The 13,930-nt window shown below is 34.1% G+C and overlaps 2 protein-coding genes across 2 annotated transcripts; one reads left to right on the top strand and one right to left on the bottom strand.

The window, feature by feature from the left end:
- Positions 1–778: 778 nt before the first annotated feature.
- Positions 779–11,937, bottom strand: LOC115441017 (2',5'-phosphodiesterase 12). Its single transcript, XM_030165576.2, has 8 exons — positions 11,029–11,937; positions 9,693–9,816; positions 7,948–8,087; positions 7,433–7,595; positions 4,718–5,006; positions 4,115–4,235; positions 3,604–3,755; positions 779–991 (listed from the first exon to the last, which is right to left on the bottom strand). The coding sequence occupies exons 1-8, from the start codon at positions 11,687–11,689 to the stop codon at positions 881–883; spliced, it is 1,761 nt and encodes a 586-aa protein (XP_030021436.1). The 5' UTR covers positions 11,690–11,937; the 3' UTR covers positions 779–880.
- Positions 11,938–12,351: 414 nt separating this feature from the next.
- LOC115441023 (protein transport protein Sec61 subunit beta) lies at positions 12,352–13,684 on the top strand. The gene is made up of 3 exons (XM_030165588.2): positions 12,352–12,604; positions 12,690–12,892; positions 13,287–13,684. The coding sequence occupies exons 1-3, from the start codon at positions 12,602–12,604 to the stop codon at positions 13,372–13,374; spliced, it is 294 nt and encodes a 97-aa protein (XP_030021448.1). The 5' UTR covers positions 12,352–12,601; the 3' UTR covers positions 13,375–13,684.
- The last annotated feature ends 246 nt before the right edge of the window (positions 13,685–13,930 follow it).

Here is a 13,930-nt window from a genome sequence, read left to right as displayed (position 1 = left end):
TTCGTGGGGGGCGACTGAGCGGTTATGCTGTGGTAACCGTACCTTACGGCCCGGCGTTGAGCCGCCCGGATTTGATGGTGACCTTCGGGCGACCGCCGGGCCGAGTCCCTAACCCTATATACAACGCCTACCAGCTAAAACTCCGCGTTGGCCCTCTTCGGCGCATTAGGGACGGCTGCGGGCTTCCTCTGACGTTGAAGTGTCTAGTCTGCGACCGCAACCGCCCCTATGGTCTAATATTAGTATACCTACCAGAAGCATGAGGGCAGAGTACTTTGTATAACAGCATACCACCATCCTTTCTTTTGAGAAGCTATTTCCTATAACACTTGCCTTTTCTTCACAGTCAGAAACCAGAAACCATCGTTGTCGAGATTTGACGATGAGGATTCCGACTGCGATTCGCAGGGGGGAGAAGACAGGACGATTTGTCCCAAATGAGACCAAAGTCATATTAGACATATTGGGAGGTGCCTGGGTCCGACTCATTGGCGATCTCAGACGCTACAGAACTATTTACAAGAGCTGTTACATTACATAGCACGACCAGTGTTGTGGTATATTAATGTGTGCAGTTTGTTTGCATTGCTCTATTTTGACAAGTATACAACCAAAGCTCAATGTGACCTAATATCACCATAAAATTTTAGAAGCTTTAAATGAAGGCGGGCTATATATGACAAAAAAGTAATCATAACTGTCTTAATTTGCACTAAGAGCCACCTTCTCTTCTCGATGTTAATCATCTTTTAAAATAGTCAACAAAATGATAAGAAAATAATTTTCAACAGTAATTTGACCACTTTCTCATAATATTTTAATAATATATGTACATTATCCACATATTGTTTAGAACATAAATATAAACAAACTTTGCTTATCACTTAACAAAATGTAAATCAGCTACCAAGGCTATGTGGTCAGATGGAAATACTACACTGGGCAGGGCTATGTTAGCTTTTAATTCTTCGATGGAGGGAAATGGTATAACCTGAAATGAGTAAAACGCATTATTGTAGTAATTTTATCATCAGATAAATGGCTATTATACAACATAGTGAAACAGATCATATTCATAGTTTTCTATATATCTTCAGTTCTAATTGAGGTACATGGTTCGTTTTAGTTTTAAAACATTCGCTGGAACGGGTTCTTTTATTGATTTTAGTTTAAACAATTGTGATTCTTTTTTATCATAATTAAGTCTTTACAGCATACAAATTCGTTGTGATGGTCAAGAAATATGTATGCATAGGTATTCTATATATTTCGATTATATATTAATATGTATCATCGAAGTAATATTATGTAGTGTACTAGTTAAACTACTTTACGCACAATAGAAAAGGACCGCTTTTGAGGATTTTTTAAAAAGGTACCGACTCCAAAATTTTTTAACCAGTACTATATAAGAAATGTTGAATTATTTTTTAATTTGTGAATGCGGTTTAATTTTCTAAATAAACACACAAAAAATGTTTTTTGTCTTACTAAAAAAAAGAATCCTCATTAAAGTATCTTATCTGAAGAAATAGCAATATTAACATTTTTAACGTTGCGTTATATAGGTACTGTTTATTATCAAACCTGTTAAGAAAAATTTAGTAAATGAATGTTTTTAATGAAGTCTTTTTTCATTTATTAACTTTTTAATTAGATGGGTTTGGTAATAAATTTACCTAGATAACCTAACGCTAAAAAAGTGACTATCTCTATTTTTCCAAATACGATAGTTTGCTTAGGAGGAGCCATCAAGTGTTAGTAACAGGTGTATAGTGTATACTGGTTACCAATTTTGGAGTCTGTGGCTAACAAAATTATTAACTAACCACAGTTAACTAGATAATTACATGAACAAATATACGGGAATAATATACAAGTTAAATTTTATAAGACATTGACTCCAAAATTGGTAACCAGAACCTATCTGTCTGTTATGTTAAATTATTTTTTAGTTTTTAGTAGTTCTTATTAACGCGACAATAAGATTTGTTTATTTATTTATAGATACAATTGCTAATTTATTTATTTATTTATTTATTTATTTATACTTAAATAAATCTGTAGAGGTCAATTCTGTACATGAAATATATTTCCAAAATAACTATCAGGGGGTGATTAGGGATCGATACTGATGCCAAAAATGCAATTAGTAAAATTTTTGTCTGTCTTTCTGTCTGTCTGTATAACCGTTATAGAAACAAAAACTACTCGACGGATTTTAACGAAACTTGGTACAATTATTTTTCATACTCCTGAGCTGGTTATAGTATACTTTTCATCACGCTACAATTAATAGGACTAGAGCAGTGAAGGGAAATGTTAGGAAAACGGGAGAAGTTACTCCATTTTTTAAGCTTCCGTCGCGTGTGCAACCTTAATGGTTAAAGCTACACAGAAATCATGTATGACGGAAATGTTCTCCTTAAAATTATATAAAAAATATCCCACGACAGCATATGTCTATCTTTTATGGTTGACTCACAATAACACGTGTAACTCCCGATAGCTTAGTAGTTCGAAGCTTTCTCATTATATTTGTCTACTCTTATGTTTATGACACTCTCAGTCATCCCTAATTAAAAAAGTTAACATTATTAAATATTCCATAAAAAAGAATCATAGAAATCGGTATAGAAACACCAAAGTTATACATGAAATATTCTAATAATAAGCCATCACGCGTGAATCCTGAATCATGCTATATGCTTCCTTCGATTTCACCAGGATCCCATCATCAGACCCTGACCGGACAATCGGACCGCATACCACCATACATTAAAAAAACATCCCGACAAATTGAGCACCCCCTCCATTTTTGAAGTCCGAAATCCACGCGGGCGAAGCTGCGGGCGGAAGCTAGTGGTATAATAAAATAATTTTGGTATTATTTGTTCTTGAATTTCAGATGCATAATATACTCATTTGTCTTTAAAAATATTTTTCTCACACGTCTAGGTGTTGCGCATTTAATAACACACGAGGTGTGGGCTGCAGTCAACGTAATAATAAATACAAAGGCATATTAGTCACTGGTATCACGTACCAGGATGTCATGACTAGGGTTGCCATCCGTCCGGATTTCCCCGGATTTGTCCTAGTTTGAAGGGCGTCCGGGGGCCGTCCGGCAGGGGTTTTTAAAAAGTGGACACTTTTGTTGTCATAGAAAATACTTTCTTCATAGATAAGCGATAAATTTAAATAAACCTTAGTAAAAATTTATTCCAAACCCGCATTCAAGAAGGCACGGCAAAATAGTCGACGATGTTACGACCCCACCGCCCCCCCCCCCTAATTTCAGAAGTGTCCGGAAAAAAACCCCTACTTACCCCAAATGTCCCGGATTTTTGCCATGTTTACCCGGCGTCGTCAATTTAGTTGATGGCAGCCCTAGTTATGATTGATATACTGGCTGGTATACCACGGTGTGCCTTCTAATAAAAAAGTGTCGATAGTGTGCTAAGGCCGAAATACATCGCACAAAATTTACAAGGGCATATGATTTCTTATGTCAAAATGGAAAACAACCCGATTCCGCCAATAAATAAACCGCACTATTATTATTATAGGATTTCTCTATTAATAAGGAAAGGTCAGACGCACCTGTTCAACTTCTAAATTAGTCTTCTCATAAAATATGTAATCCAGACAATCCGCAAATTCTGCTGTGAAGTTGGTATACTGCGGCGTTCCACATGCACTTTCTAGAGGTACACTCTGTTTCAAGCTTAAATTAGATACTGCTTCATTTTCATCTAAAACAACATATTTTTTTAACGTAAACAAATTTTCACAGGCACATACATACACACTTACGCCTTTTATCCCCTTAGGGGTAGGCAGAAGCGCAACTAGTACACGCACTTTCCACCGTATGTATTCCGTCTCATGATGTCATAGAGGGCAAGCCTATCGTCATAAAAAGCACAAATTTCAGACTCCGGGCAAATAATGAGTAGAAAAATCCAATATCACTTTGCCCGACCCGGAGATTAAACTCAAAGCCTCAGCACTGCGGTCGTGTACCCCGCCGAGGAAAAAATAAAGTAAAAATAAAAGTGATACCTTATATTAATTTTCTTGAACATAATATATTTCATATAGTGGAACTTACTTGATCGCCAATCAGCTAACGTGTCTGATGCTACTCCAGTAGTAAACAATTGATAAATGCCACACGATGGCACACTATTATAGTCTCCACACAAAATCACTGATATTCTCTTATCTGGAAACTAATTTTACGTGTTAAGAAGCCAAAATACCACCTAGTCATACATTTGTGATGGTAAGTATAGTTTATAATTTATACTTTATATGAGGGTATAATGAGCAAATGCATCTTTAAATACGGATTGTCCATTTAACATTACGTAGATTTAATAAATTATGTAAATTACGTTACACATTGGATTCGCCAATTCATATAATTGCAACCAAAATTGTATGTCTCAAGTAAATCCCTATGGTTTTGATGAGTTTCTAAATCACATAATAAATTATGCAATAATGTGGAATCATTCACCGCCCTAGATTTTAAATAACCCTTTCTAAATTGTTAACTACACTAACTTAAGAAATAGTGTGTTTAAAATCTAACCCAATCTGAAATCTAGAATATAAAAATGTTTGCTTATGAAAGAAACATGATCAATTTCACTGTATATGTAATAATTCTTTTCCACACCAATACATAATTAAGAATATAGAATAATACCTGTTCCATAAGATTGGACTTTACATCCATTATCCAGTAAATAAACATCCCTCCTTGTACTAATCTTATGTGATCAGCATCGGGATGGAAATATAAATGCGTATTTCCAACTATCAACACCTCATTTGGATTTTCAATAGAACTTAAAAATGTAGCACTAGCTATGGTCGAGCGGTCCAAAAGACGATCTGTCAAGGGTTTATTATTTTGTATGCTATTCCAAATAGGTTCTAAGCATTTTTTTGTTTGTATGGCCTTAGATAATATTATGGTTTCTTCACCAAGTAATCTGCAAGAAACAATACGTATTGATAAACTAGGTATACTCAAAGGTATAAGGCGTTTAAGTTTCGTGTGAGAAGTGTCAGATTTCCGTTGTATTGTAAGCTTCTTGATGGTAATTGTTGGCGACGCGCCGACCCCGTCAGCTGCGTGCCGGCCCCTCCAACGTGAAAAATAGTGACAAGTGCGCGTATGTGACGTGTCTGACCGCTTTCGATGATAGGGACATCATACGGACGATATAACTCAGGGAACAGTGTTGGTGAGTAAGGTAATTTGTAAATTTTTGGTCTTATTTTTGTTATAACTTATTGTAGATTTGATGTATAGCGGATATTATTATGTTATTGGATAGTGCTCATTGTGACCTTTTAATCGATATACAACATGTACGTGTGTGATTTAAACTTAATTAAATAATTTCCGAAAATGCCAAATGCCATAGCAAAAATAGCGTAGAAATTGGGTCAATAGGTCGAGGGTCTCTCTACGGTATAGCCGCGACCCAGGTAAGCTAACTTGTTTAACGGTTAATGGTTCAATAATTCACCTCAAGAAAGCGAAGAAAACTGAAGACTACTGAAAACTGAAGACTACTGAAAACTGAAGACTACTGAAAACTGAAGACTACTGAAAACTGAAGACTACTGAAAACTGAAGACTACTGAAAACTGAAGACTACTGAAAACTGAAGACTCCTGAAAATTGAAGACTCCTCAAGAGTACTCAAGACGGAAGCATAGCCGAGAAGAGTCATAGGGACGGGGTGGTTTAGGGACCATAGGGTGGCACTTGGCACGGCATTACCATCTATAAATTATTGTTTCTTATTTGCCACCTCCCTATATTACACTGCACCTGCCGCTGTTCAGGTGTTACGTGCACGCACACACCCACACCTACATACGCACAGTTACACGCCTTTAAGAGGCATCACAGCGACGTGGGAAGAAACAACGGGCTGGGTACCGGCGGCTGAGTTTCTCAACTCTGTTACACGCCCAGCAGCCGCGAGTACCTGAAGGTCTCCCGGCACTCCAACAGTAATGCTTTTTGGTGTCTAAGGATAATTAATACACATATCGTCATGACAATGCAACGCTTTTTATACCTTCATTTACAGTAAGTATTAAAAAAAACGTAACATATATCTATAGTTTTTCGTTATTGGTTATATTATGTTTCCCTTAAAAACCCATAAATAAATAAATCTATATTCTATACTATTATATAAAGCTGAAGAGTTTGTTTGTTTGTTTGAACGCGCTAATCTCAGGAACTACCGGTCCAAACTGAAAAATTCTTTTTGCGTTGGATAGCCCTTTGTTTGCGGAGTGCTATAGGCTATATATCATCACGCTATACTCAATAGGAGCGGAGCAGTAATGGCTAATCTCAGGAACTACCGGGCCAAACTGAAAAATTCTTTTTGCGTTGGATAGCCCTTTGTTTGTGGAGTGCTATAGGCTATATATCATCACGCTATACCCAATAGGAGCGGAGCAGTAATGGCTAATCTCAGGAACTACCGATTCGAACTGAAAAATTATTTTTATGTTGAATAGCCCTTTGTTTGTGGAGTGCTCTAAGTTATATATCATCACGCTATGACCAATAGGAGCGGAGCAGTAATGGCTAATCTCAGGAACTACCAGTTTGAACTGAAAAATTTGTTTTGTGTTGGATAGCCCTTTATTTGTGGAGTGATATAGGCTATATATCATCACGCTATGAGCAATAGGAGCGGAGCAGTAATGAAACATGTTGCAAAAACGGGGACAATTTATTAGTAATGAGACCTTCCGTTGCGTGCGCTGCGTAAACGGTTAAAGTTATGCAACAATGATGTATGACGGGATTGTTCCTCTTAAAAAGTTCTAAAAAATATATTATACTTAAAACAAAGTCCCCCGCTGCATCTGTCTGCCTGAACGTGTTAAACTCAATTACTACCCAACGTATTAAGAGGAAATTTGGTATGGAGACAGTTTGGGACCCTGGGAAGAACATAGGCTCCCGGGAAACTACTACTTTTATAACGGTAAACTTTAGCCTGAAAAACTTTATAACGCGAGCGGAGCCGCGGGCAAAAGCTAGTACCTAATATGTAAAATCGTATTGGTGTGAGTATTGTAAACACGCCAGTTTTAGATAATTATCGTCATATACCTACTAGCGGTGTAACGAATATTCGCGTCGTTTTATGTATATTCGCAATCAATTATGCGACTATTTGGGAATAATTTTCCCAATGGGGTAAAAAAATATTTTATGAAATACTTAATTAAATTGAATGACATAATATAAAAACATGTATGACTTAATATCCAAAAACATTAAACGGCCGTATACCAACTTGTAACAATATCATATCCATAGTAAATTATAAATACGTAAGTGTGACAATGGGACAGCAATACAATACCTACTTACCTAAACCTATCAGAGCGATAAAAGCAAGCCAACCCCTCGGCTACTTCTTTGCCTTTTTTATAAAAAGAACCTTCGATACCAGAAGATTGGAAAAATGGCACCAAACAGTGTGTGAAAATTTTAGAATCTACTTCTTGAAGACAAAGTATATCAGCATTATAACCTGAAAATATTTTAAATATTTTATTATGTGCTCATTCCCATTATCCGCAGTAAAAATAGTCAATAAGTATGTATCTTATAAGTCTTTAGACTGCTCGATAAATTAAATATTTTAAAAATTTAAGACAAAATAATAATGTGTTAACAGTATTTCATTAGTATTATTAACTTAACAGAAAGTGCGCAATAAATTATATGTTTTATTATGTTTTCTTCTAATTCATCTTTTATTCGAAATATTCGATGAATTCAAATACTGTAATTCCTTTAAATTTGAATAGTAAATAGGGCAGATATTCGTTTATATGTATATAATACAATATAGAAATTTATATGGCTACAGTATACCTTACCGTGAAGTTCTTTCATAATTAGCTGCTTTCTGTAATCTATGTGTAAAGCATATGGTGGGCAATAGGGGTGCAGAACTGTTCTAGTATAATCCGAATCACAATACAAATCCGCCAATATGTTGTAAGAGACGCAACGAAAACTGAAAAAAACAATGACATGATAAATTTTAATAATATAAAATTAGTTAATGTACGATAATATAATTGAACTAAACTTCAAGCCATACTACGGTTAGGGCTTGATTAATCTTGGAAAACTAGACTTTCGTGTACCGAATGCTACCAAACTGCGATTTTGGTGTCCTAAAAGAAATCTCAGCAAAATTGTGTAATACAGTAAAATTCATTTCCTGGACAGTCTCACACGTCAGGCATGTAGATATGCAGGTGTCGTATGACGAACCTAAAAATCATACACATCACACACATACACCTAGCGTGTCAAAATGAGTGCTAGAGCATGACGTCGCCAACAACAGCTTCATGCGCATTCCTAGGAACTGACTCCAAAATGTGTGTAATATTAAGTATTTGTTTGGTTTTTAGCATTTTTTGAAAGCATATTTTTTTTTGTTAAATAGTTTTTTTTATAAACGACATGCCGCTCTGGCGTCACGGGCATTTAAACACACGTGTGTGGGCTAATAGACAATGTATTACTTACTATTTAGTACACGTCCAAACCACTGACCGAATTGGGCACTCAGATAGACCAAGTCCTAGATTAACATTATACAGATTTCTGTTTATGTTGGGGACTATTATTTATGAGGAACTTTCTTAAATTATTAAATCATGACGACACATTAGTTAATTTTACCTGATCAATTTAATTATCTCTTGTTAAGGCAAGTTTAGTACATCTAATCAGATTTGTGAATTACTTGTCTTGTGAAATTTTAAAAACAATCTATACTTATTATATAAAACTGAAGAGTTTGTTTGTGTTTAAACGCAATAGAATCTCACGAACTACCGGTTCGAACTGAAAAAATATTTTTGTGTTGGATAACTTATTTATCAAGGCTATGCTATGGGGTATACATATATTATCACGATATAACCATTAGGAGCAAAGTAATAATAATAAATGTTGTAAGAACGGACATAATTTATTCCTCTTGAGGGCTTCAATTGCGTGTGCTGAGTAAACGGTTAAAACCATAAAATAAATTGTTAAGTGGTCGGGGTCTTTGTAAATAACTCACTCATATGCTTGTACATGAATTGGACTTTATTTATATGATGTTTGTGGCAATAACAATAGGTTCGACTACAAACTATAGTACAGTGCAGTGTTACCAGGCGACAAGAGCGCGCGCCTCGCATAGACATTAGATTACTAGTGTTGCTATATCTAATATGAATATGTATAACGGAATTGTTCCTCTAAAAAATATTATTTATAAAACAAAGTTCCACGCCACATCCGTCTGCGTGTCTAATCACGTGAAATTCAAAAACTACCCAAGGGATTTAGATGAAATTTGGTTTGGAGATAGTTTGAGACCTTGGGAAGAACATATACTACTTTCTATCCCAGTAAAATATAAAGCGTGACTATTATAACGGAAAACTTTATCCCGAAATCTATATCCTGCGGGTGGAGCCGCGGGAAAAAGCTAATATATTATATAGCTAATTTAACAGATACCTATATTTTACTGAAATATATCCCAAGTAAACAATTAAAAGAGGCTATACACATGGCTCTTTTGCTAATTAAGTAAAAAAGATTTGCTTACCTGTTGCAGTTTAATTTATTGGATGTAAACATATGCCTTGTCTCAAATGGGCATAATCCAGGTCCAGCTTCCACCACATTTTTAGAAACGGTTTCTACAGCTGGTCCCACGGTGATTTCGTTAACTACATACAGAAAAAGTATTGGACTTGTTTAACATATTACACAAAAAATATGAAATTGCAATATGTGTTAAAGACTAATTGTTATTTAATAAATGTCATGCTGGAATTTTATTACATTTCTTTTGGTCTTCTTTTTCCACCTGCCCTAATCTCACTCAACGCAATATACTTATTAGCGCATCTTGTATAAATGCTTTAGATTATGTTTTAGTAGCAAACTGTAACATGCCTCACTTCATGGGATCTCTAATGATAATACAATCCCAACAGTGCACGCGAAAAAATTTTGCACTTCAAGCATGCAACTAACACAAGATGTGTGTTTTAAAAGTTAGCCTCAACTACACAAAACACTGTATATGTTTTGCTGCATTACTGAATCACAGATTTTAACATGACTTGTGGTGTTCCCAATATATTGTTTATTTCTATAACATGCTTGGCTTGTTGTGGCTCACTGATGTTGCGGACTTAATACAAGTGAGGTATGAGTGTTATAGACAATTGATACAATTTTTGAAGTAAATGTATTGTAATATCAAGCATTATTTTAATCTCAGATGACACACATGTTTTTGAAAATAAAAAATGTGCATAAACTTTGATTGCTTTACATGGTTACTGTGTAGTTGGGTGAATGAAGATGAAACTAATATTTTAATAACTAGCCATGGGATTAAATATGTATTTTTATGTTTGCACTTGTTTGTTTTATATAAAAACCTAGAACTAGGACAAATAAAAATTATAAATAAGACAATTGTCAACTGCACAAGCTTAACTCTACTTGCAGGAGTTTCTGCAGAAATGGTACTAAATTCTAATTCTTGTATATTAAGTTAACATAGAGGGGTAAGTTTTAGGCTATAAATAAATATTTAGTGACAATCTTTACAAGACTGGTCTGGAAAATCTAGGAAAAAAAAAGGTTATATATTGTCATGAGAAGTACAATTATTTATTGTGAAATAAACATAAATTTCAGTAATATATATATAGCATTTTGTTTATGCATGTTTTGTGTATCCTGAACCTTGTTTTTAATGTATATTCACATGCATATTTTGTCTTTTTGATAATGCCAAAAAAACATTACTGTTATGTGGGCTGCAGTCAATATGTTAAGTTATAGTATTTTGATCTAAGAGTTGAATTGAGGCTGAGTTCACAGTTCTCTTTGTTATGTACACAATGAAGGAAAACAGTACTTGCCTGGAATACACTCAAGTTTCAACTTCATGCCAATGTCATCTGATGCTGGTGTGTATGTGAAGCCATTTCCACAAAGTTTCCAATTAATATGCATATCAACTATGGCATTTCCTTTCTCATTAACACTCAAACCTCTATACCAGTTAAAGGCACACATATTTATATTTGCATATTGTGTTCTAAAATATTCAGGGTATACAGGAAAGCCTGATAAAATACTTTGTGGTAAACTTATACTTGTAACCCATGGTGCGTTAAATACTGCTTCATAGGTATTTTCTAAGATTTCAAGTCTTAAGGGGCCGTTTATTTTAAATAATTCCATACAAGTATAATGTTCTGGTAGTGGAGCATTATCTTTATCCATAAATTTTATGTTGACATCTATATCCACACTGTCCGTTTTCTTCTTTTTGTTTTTATTAACAACTTTCTTTATATTAGTTCCAATGCGCGCTAGTAAAGTTTGCAAGTTTTCTTCCGGAAGTCTGCTGAAGTTGAACTGTCTCACAGATTCTTTGATTTTAAATAAAAACGATATATTCACTTTTTCTTCCTCTTGAACGTATCTAAAGTAACATTTATTCAAATTCATAGTTTTTGTTTTGGAAATAGTAGAAGCGGTAGAAAATTGGCGTGCCCGATGGAAAAATCTGATCATACTAAACTTAAAAGAAAACGTTTACAATCTGTCTGATGTAGAATCACTTTTTCTGCCTATTGCAAATATTAATTGAAGCAGTTCCTAGTAAAATCCAGGAGCATTTTAAAAATACAGAGAAGAAGAGGTATATATCATAGTAGATTTATGTAGAAAATTCAACTAAAAATAGGTAAAATATTAAAACAGTGCATGATAAACAATAAAATAGGTTATGCACAGATTATGACATATCATAATCTGTACATAACCTATTTTATTGTTTATTTAGTTTATTGGTCTCTGCTTGTTAGTGTTTTGAATAGTTAGCATTTAACGAGAAGTTGCAGTACGATTGGCCCTTCCGACATGACATCATTAAGTTTATAGAAACGCTATTTTCATTTGATTCATTCTCTCAGGTTTTATTCTGAGGGTTTCATCTTCCCATGAAATATTTGCCACTACTATCAGTAGAAAATTGGCCAACGTGAAGAGAAGGCTTTAGAGTATAAATCAAGAAAATAGTATTTTTTTATTTATTCCTATCTGTGGATACCAGTCCTTCTGATGCATACACAAATAAAATTATGTTAAGTACTACGCTACAGTTGGTAATTTGATCTAACTTGGTGTTCCTAGTCGACAAATAGCATTTAGTAAAGACTTATAGTTTAGAGAAAGTTTTTTACTTAGCATGTGTTTTCGATACGTGTACCAGAAAAAATATAATATTTTTGTGTATGGATCTTTGATATATCTGGCAACATTAGATGTCAACGTGTCAATTTTTATTGTACGCGTTGCAGGCCAACACGATCGTATTGTACGACAGTTTTAATAGTACTTTCTGTTAGACTGTTGATACCTATCTTACAAGATACAATCTAACATATTTTACAAGTTTTACATTTTTAATTCATATTATTGAAAATGGTAAGATTAATCTCTTAAAAATATATTGCTTATTGGAGTAAAATATCTTTGATTTATTTTATTATTAATAAATGTGAATTTTCAGCCTCCTTCTCCAAGTTCAACAAATGTAGGATCAGGCAGTCGATCGCCTAGCAAAGCAACAGCTGCACCACGCACGGCAAGCGGGAGTACAGTTCGTCAGCGAAAATCTACTACTACTACCACTGCTGCTCGTAATCGGAGCACTGGGGCTGGATCTGGTGGAATGTGGCGCTTTTACACCGATGACTCTCCTGGAGTGAAAGTGTAAGCAAAATTTTTCTTTATAGGGTGGTTTTTAATAAACAACTTGCATATTTTAATAATATTTAATTAAAACAAAACATCTTGTTGGTCTATATCCTATAATAACACTTGTTTTAAATTTAATTCGATTTCTAGGTTAAATAACTACAATTTATTTTATTTTAAATAAAAATACAAATTGTTCAAGAATGAAATTTGCACTTAACAGTAGTGAAAGGCCTACTCTATATTTATTTATCCTATATCACACTATGGGTCAGATCCAATGAGAGCTTTTGTACCTTCAACTGTCTATCCATATTCCATTCCCTTCTTGACCTAATTCTTGAAGTTTAAAAAAGATGCCCTTTTGTGTTTCATACATTATATTTATACAATATGCTTTTTATTTTAGGGGCCCAGTTCCAGTGCTGGTGATGTCTCTGCTGTTCATTGCTTCAGTGTTTATGCTTCATATATGGGGCAAATATACAAGAGCATAATTAGATGTATCCTGAGTAAGATGTTGATCTTTGCGTGAGAATGAAAATTGGTAATGCGGATGGGATTATTTTAAGATTTGATTTATAATAAATTAAGTAATTTAAATGTTATAATGAAGTAAATGTAAGTTATAATATATATATATTTTATTTTGAACCCAATTCACTTGTAACACACACAACTAAAGTTTAAACCTGTATATAGTTACAACCTGTTTGTAGCTATCTAGCAGCTTTTTGTCATGTGAATTTTGGGTCAGGGGAAACTATCAAATTTCTAAAAAACTAATAAATTGTGTCTTAAAAGTAATTTTTTTTTGACTTGATAACTTATCAGTGTAAATATTAAAGGGTCTACATTAACATATTTATGTTTAAATCCCTGAAATGCCTGGGCCTTATTGATGTAAATTCTACAAGCTTCACAATGGACAATTTCATCACTACTAGTTTATATTTAAATTTAGTTTGCAAACTGGAAATTTTTTAGCCTGGCTGTAAATTATAAACAATAATGAGCCAATGTATTTATACATAATATTCTAAATACAGTGAT

The sequence above is a fragment of the Manduca sexta genome, chromosome 23 (assembly GCF_014839805.1).
Source record: "Manduca sexta isolate Smith_Timp_Sample1 chromosome 23, JHU_Msex_v1.0, whole genome shotgun sequence".
Taxonomy (NCBI): domain Eukaryota; kingdom Metazoa; phylum Arthropoda; class Insecta; order Lepidoptera; family Sphingidae; genus Manduca; species Manduca sexta.
The sequence above is the reverse complement of the archived record's forward strand: the minus strand, read 5'-3'. Positions and strand labels throughout refer to the sequence as shown.

Excerpts from the sequence above, each read along its gene's own strand:
- LOC115441017 (XM_030165576.2), bottom strand. The coding sequence starts at position 11,689 with ATGATCAGATTTTTCCATCGGGCACGCCAATTTTCTACCGCTTCTACT. Across the intron at positions 9,817-11,028 it reads GAAACTTGAGTGTATTCCAG|TTAACGAAATCACCGTGGGA; the intron begins GCAAGTACTGTT and ends TTCTGTATGTAG. Across the intron at positions 992-3,603 it reads CTAATTTAGAAGTTGAACAG|GTTATACCATTTCCCTCCAT; the intron begins GTGCGTCTGACC and ends TACTCATTTCAG.
- LOC115441023 (XM_030165588.2), top strand. Across the intron at positions 12,893-13,286 it reads GACTCTCCTGGAGTGAAAGT|GGGCCCAGTTCCAGTGCTGG; the intron begins GTAAGCAAAATT and ends TTTTTATTTTAG.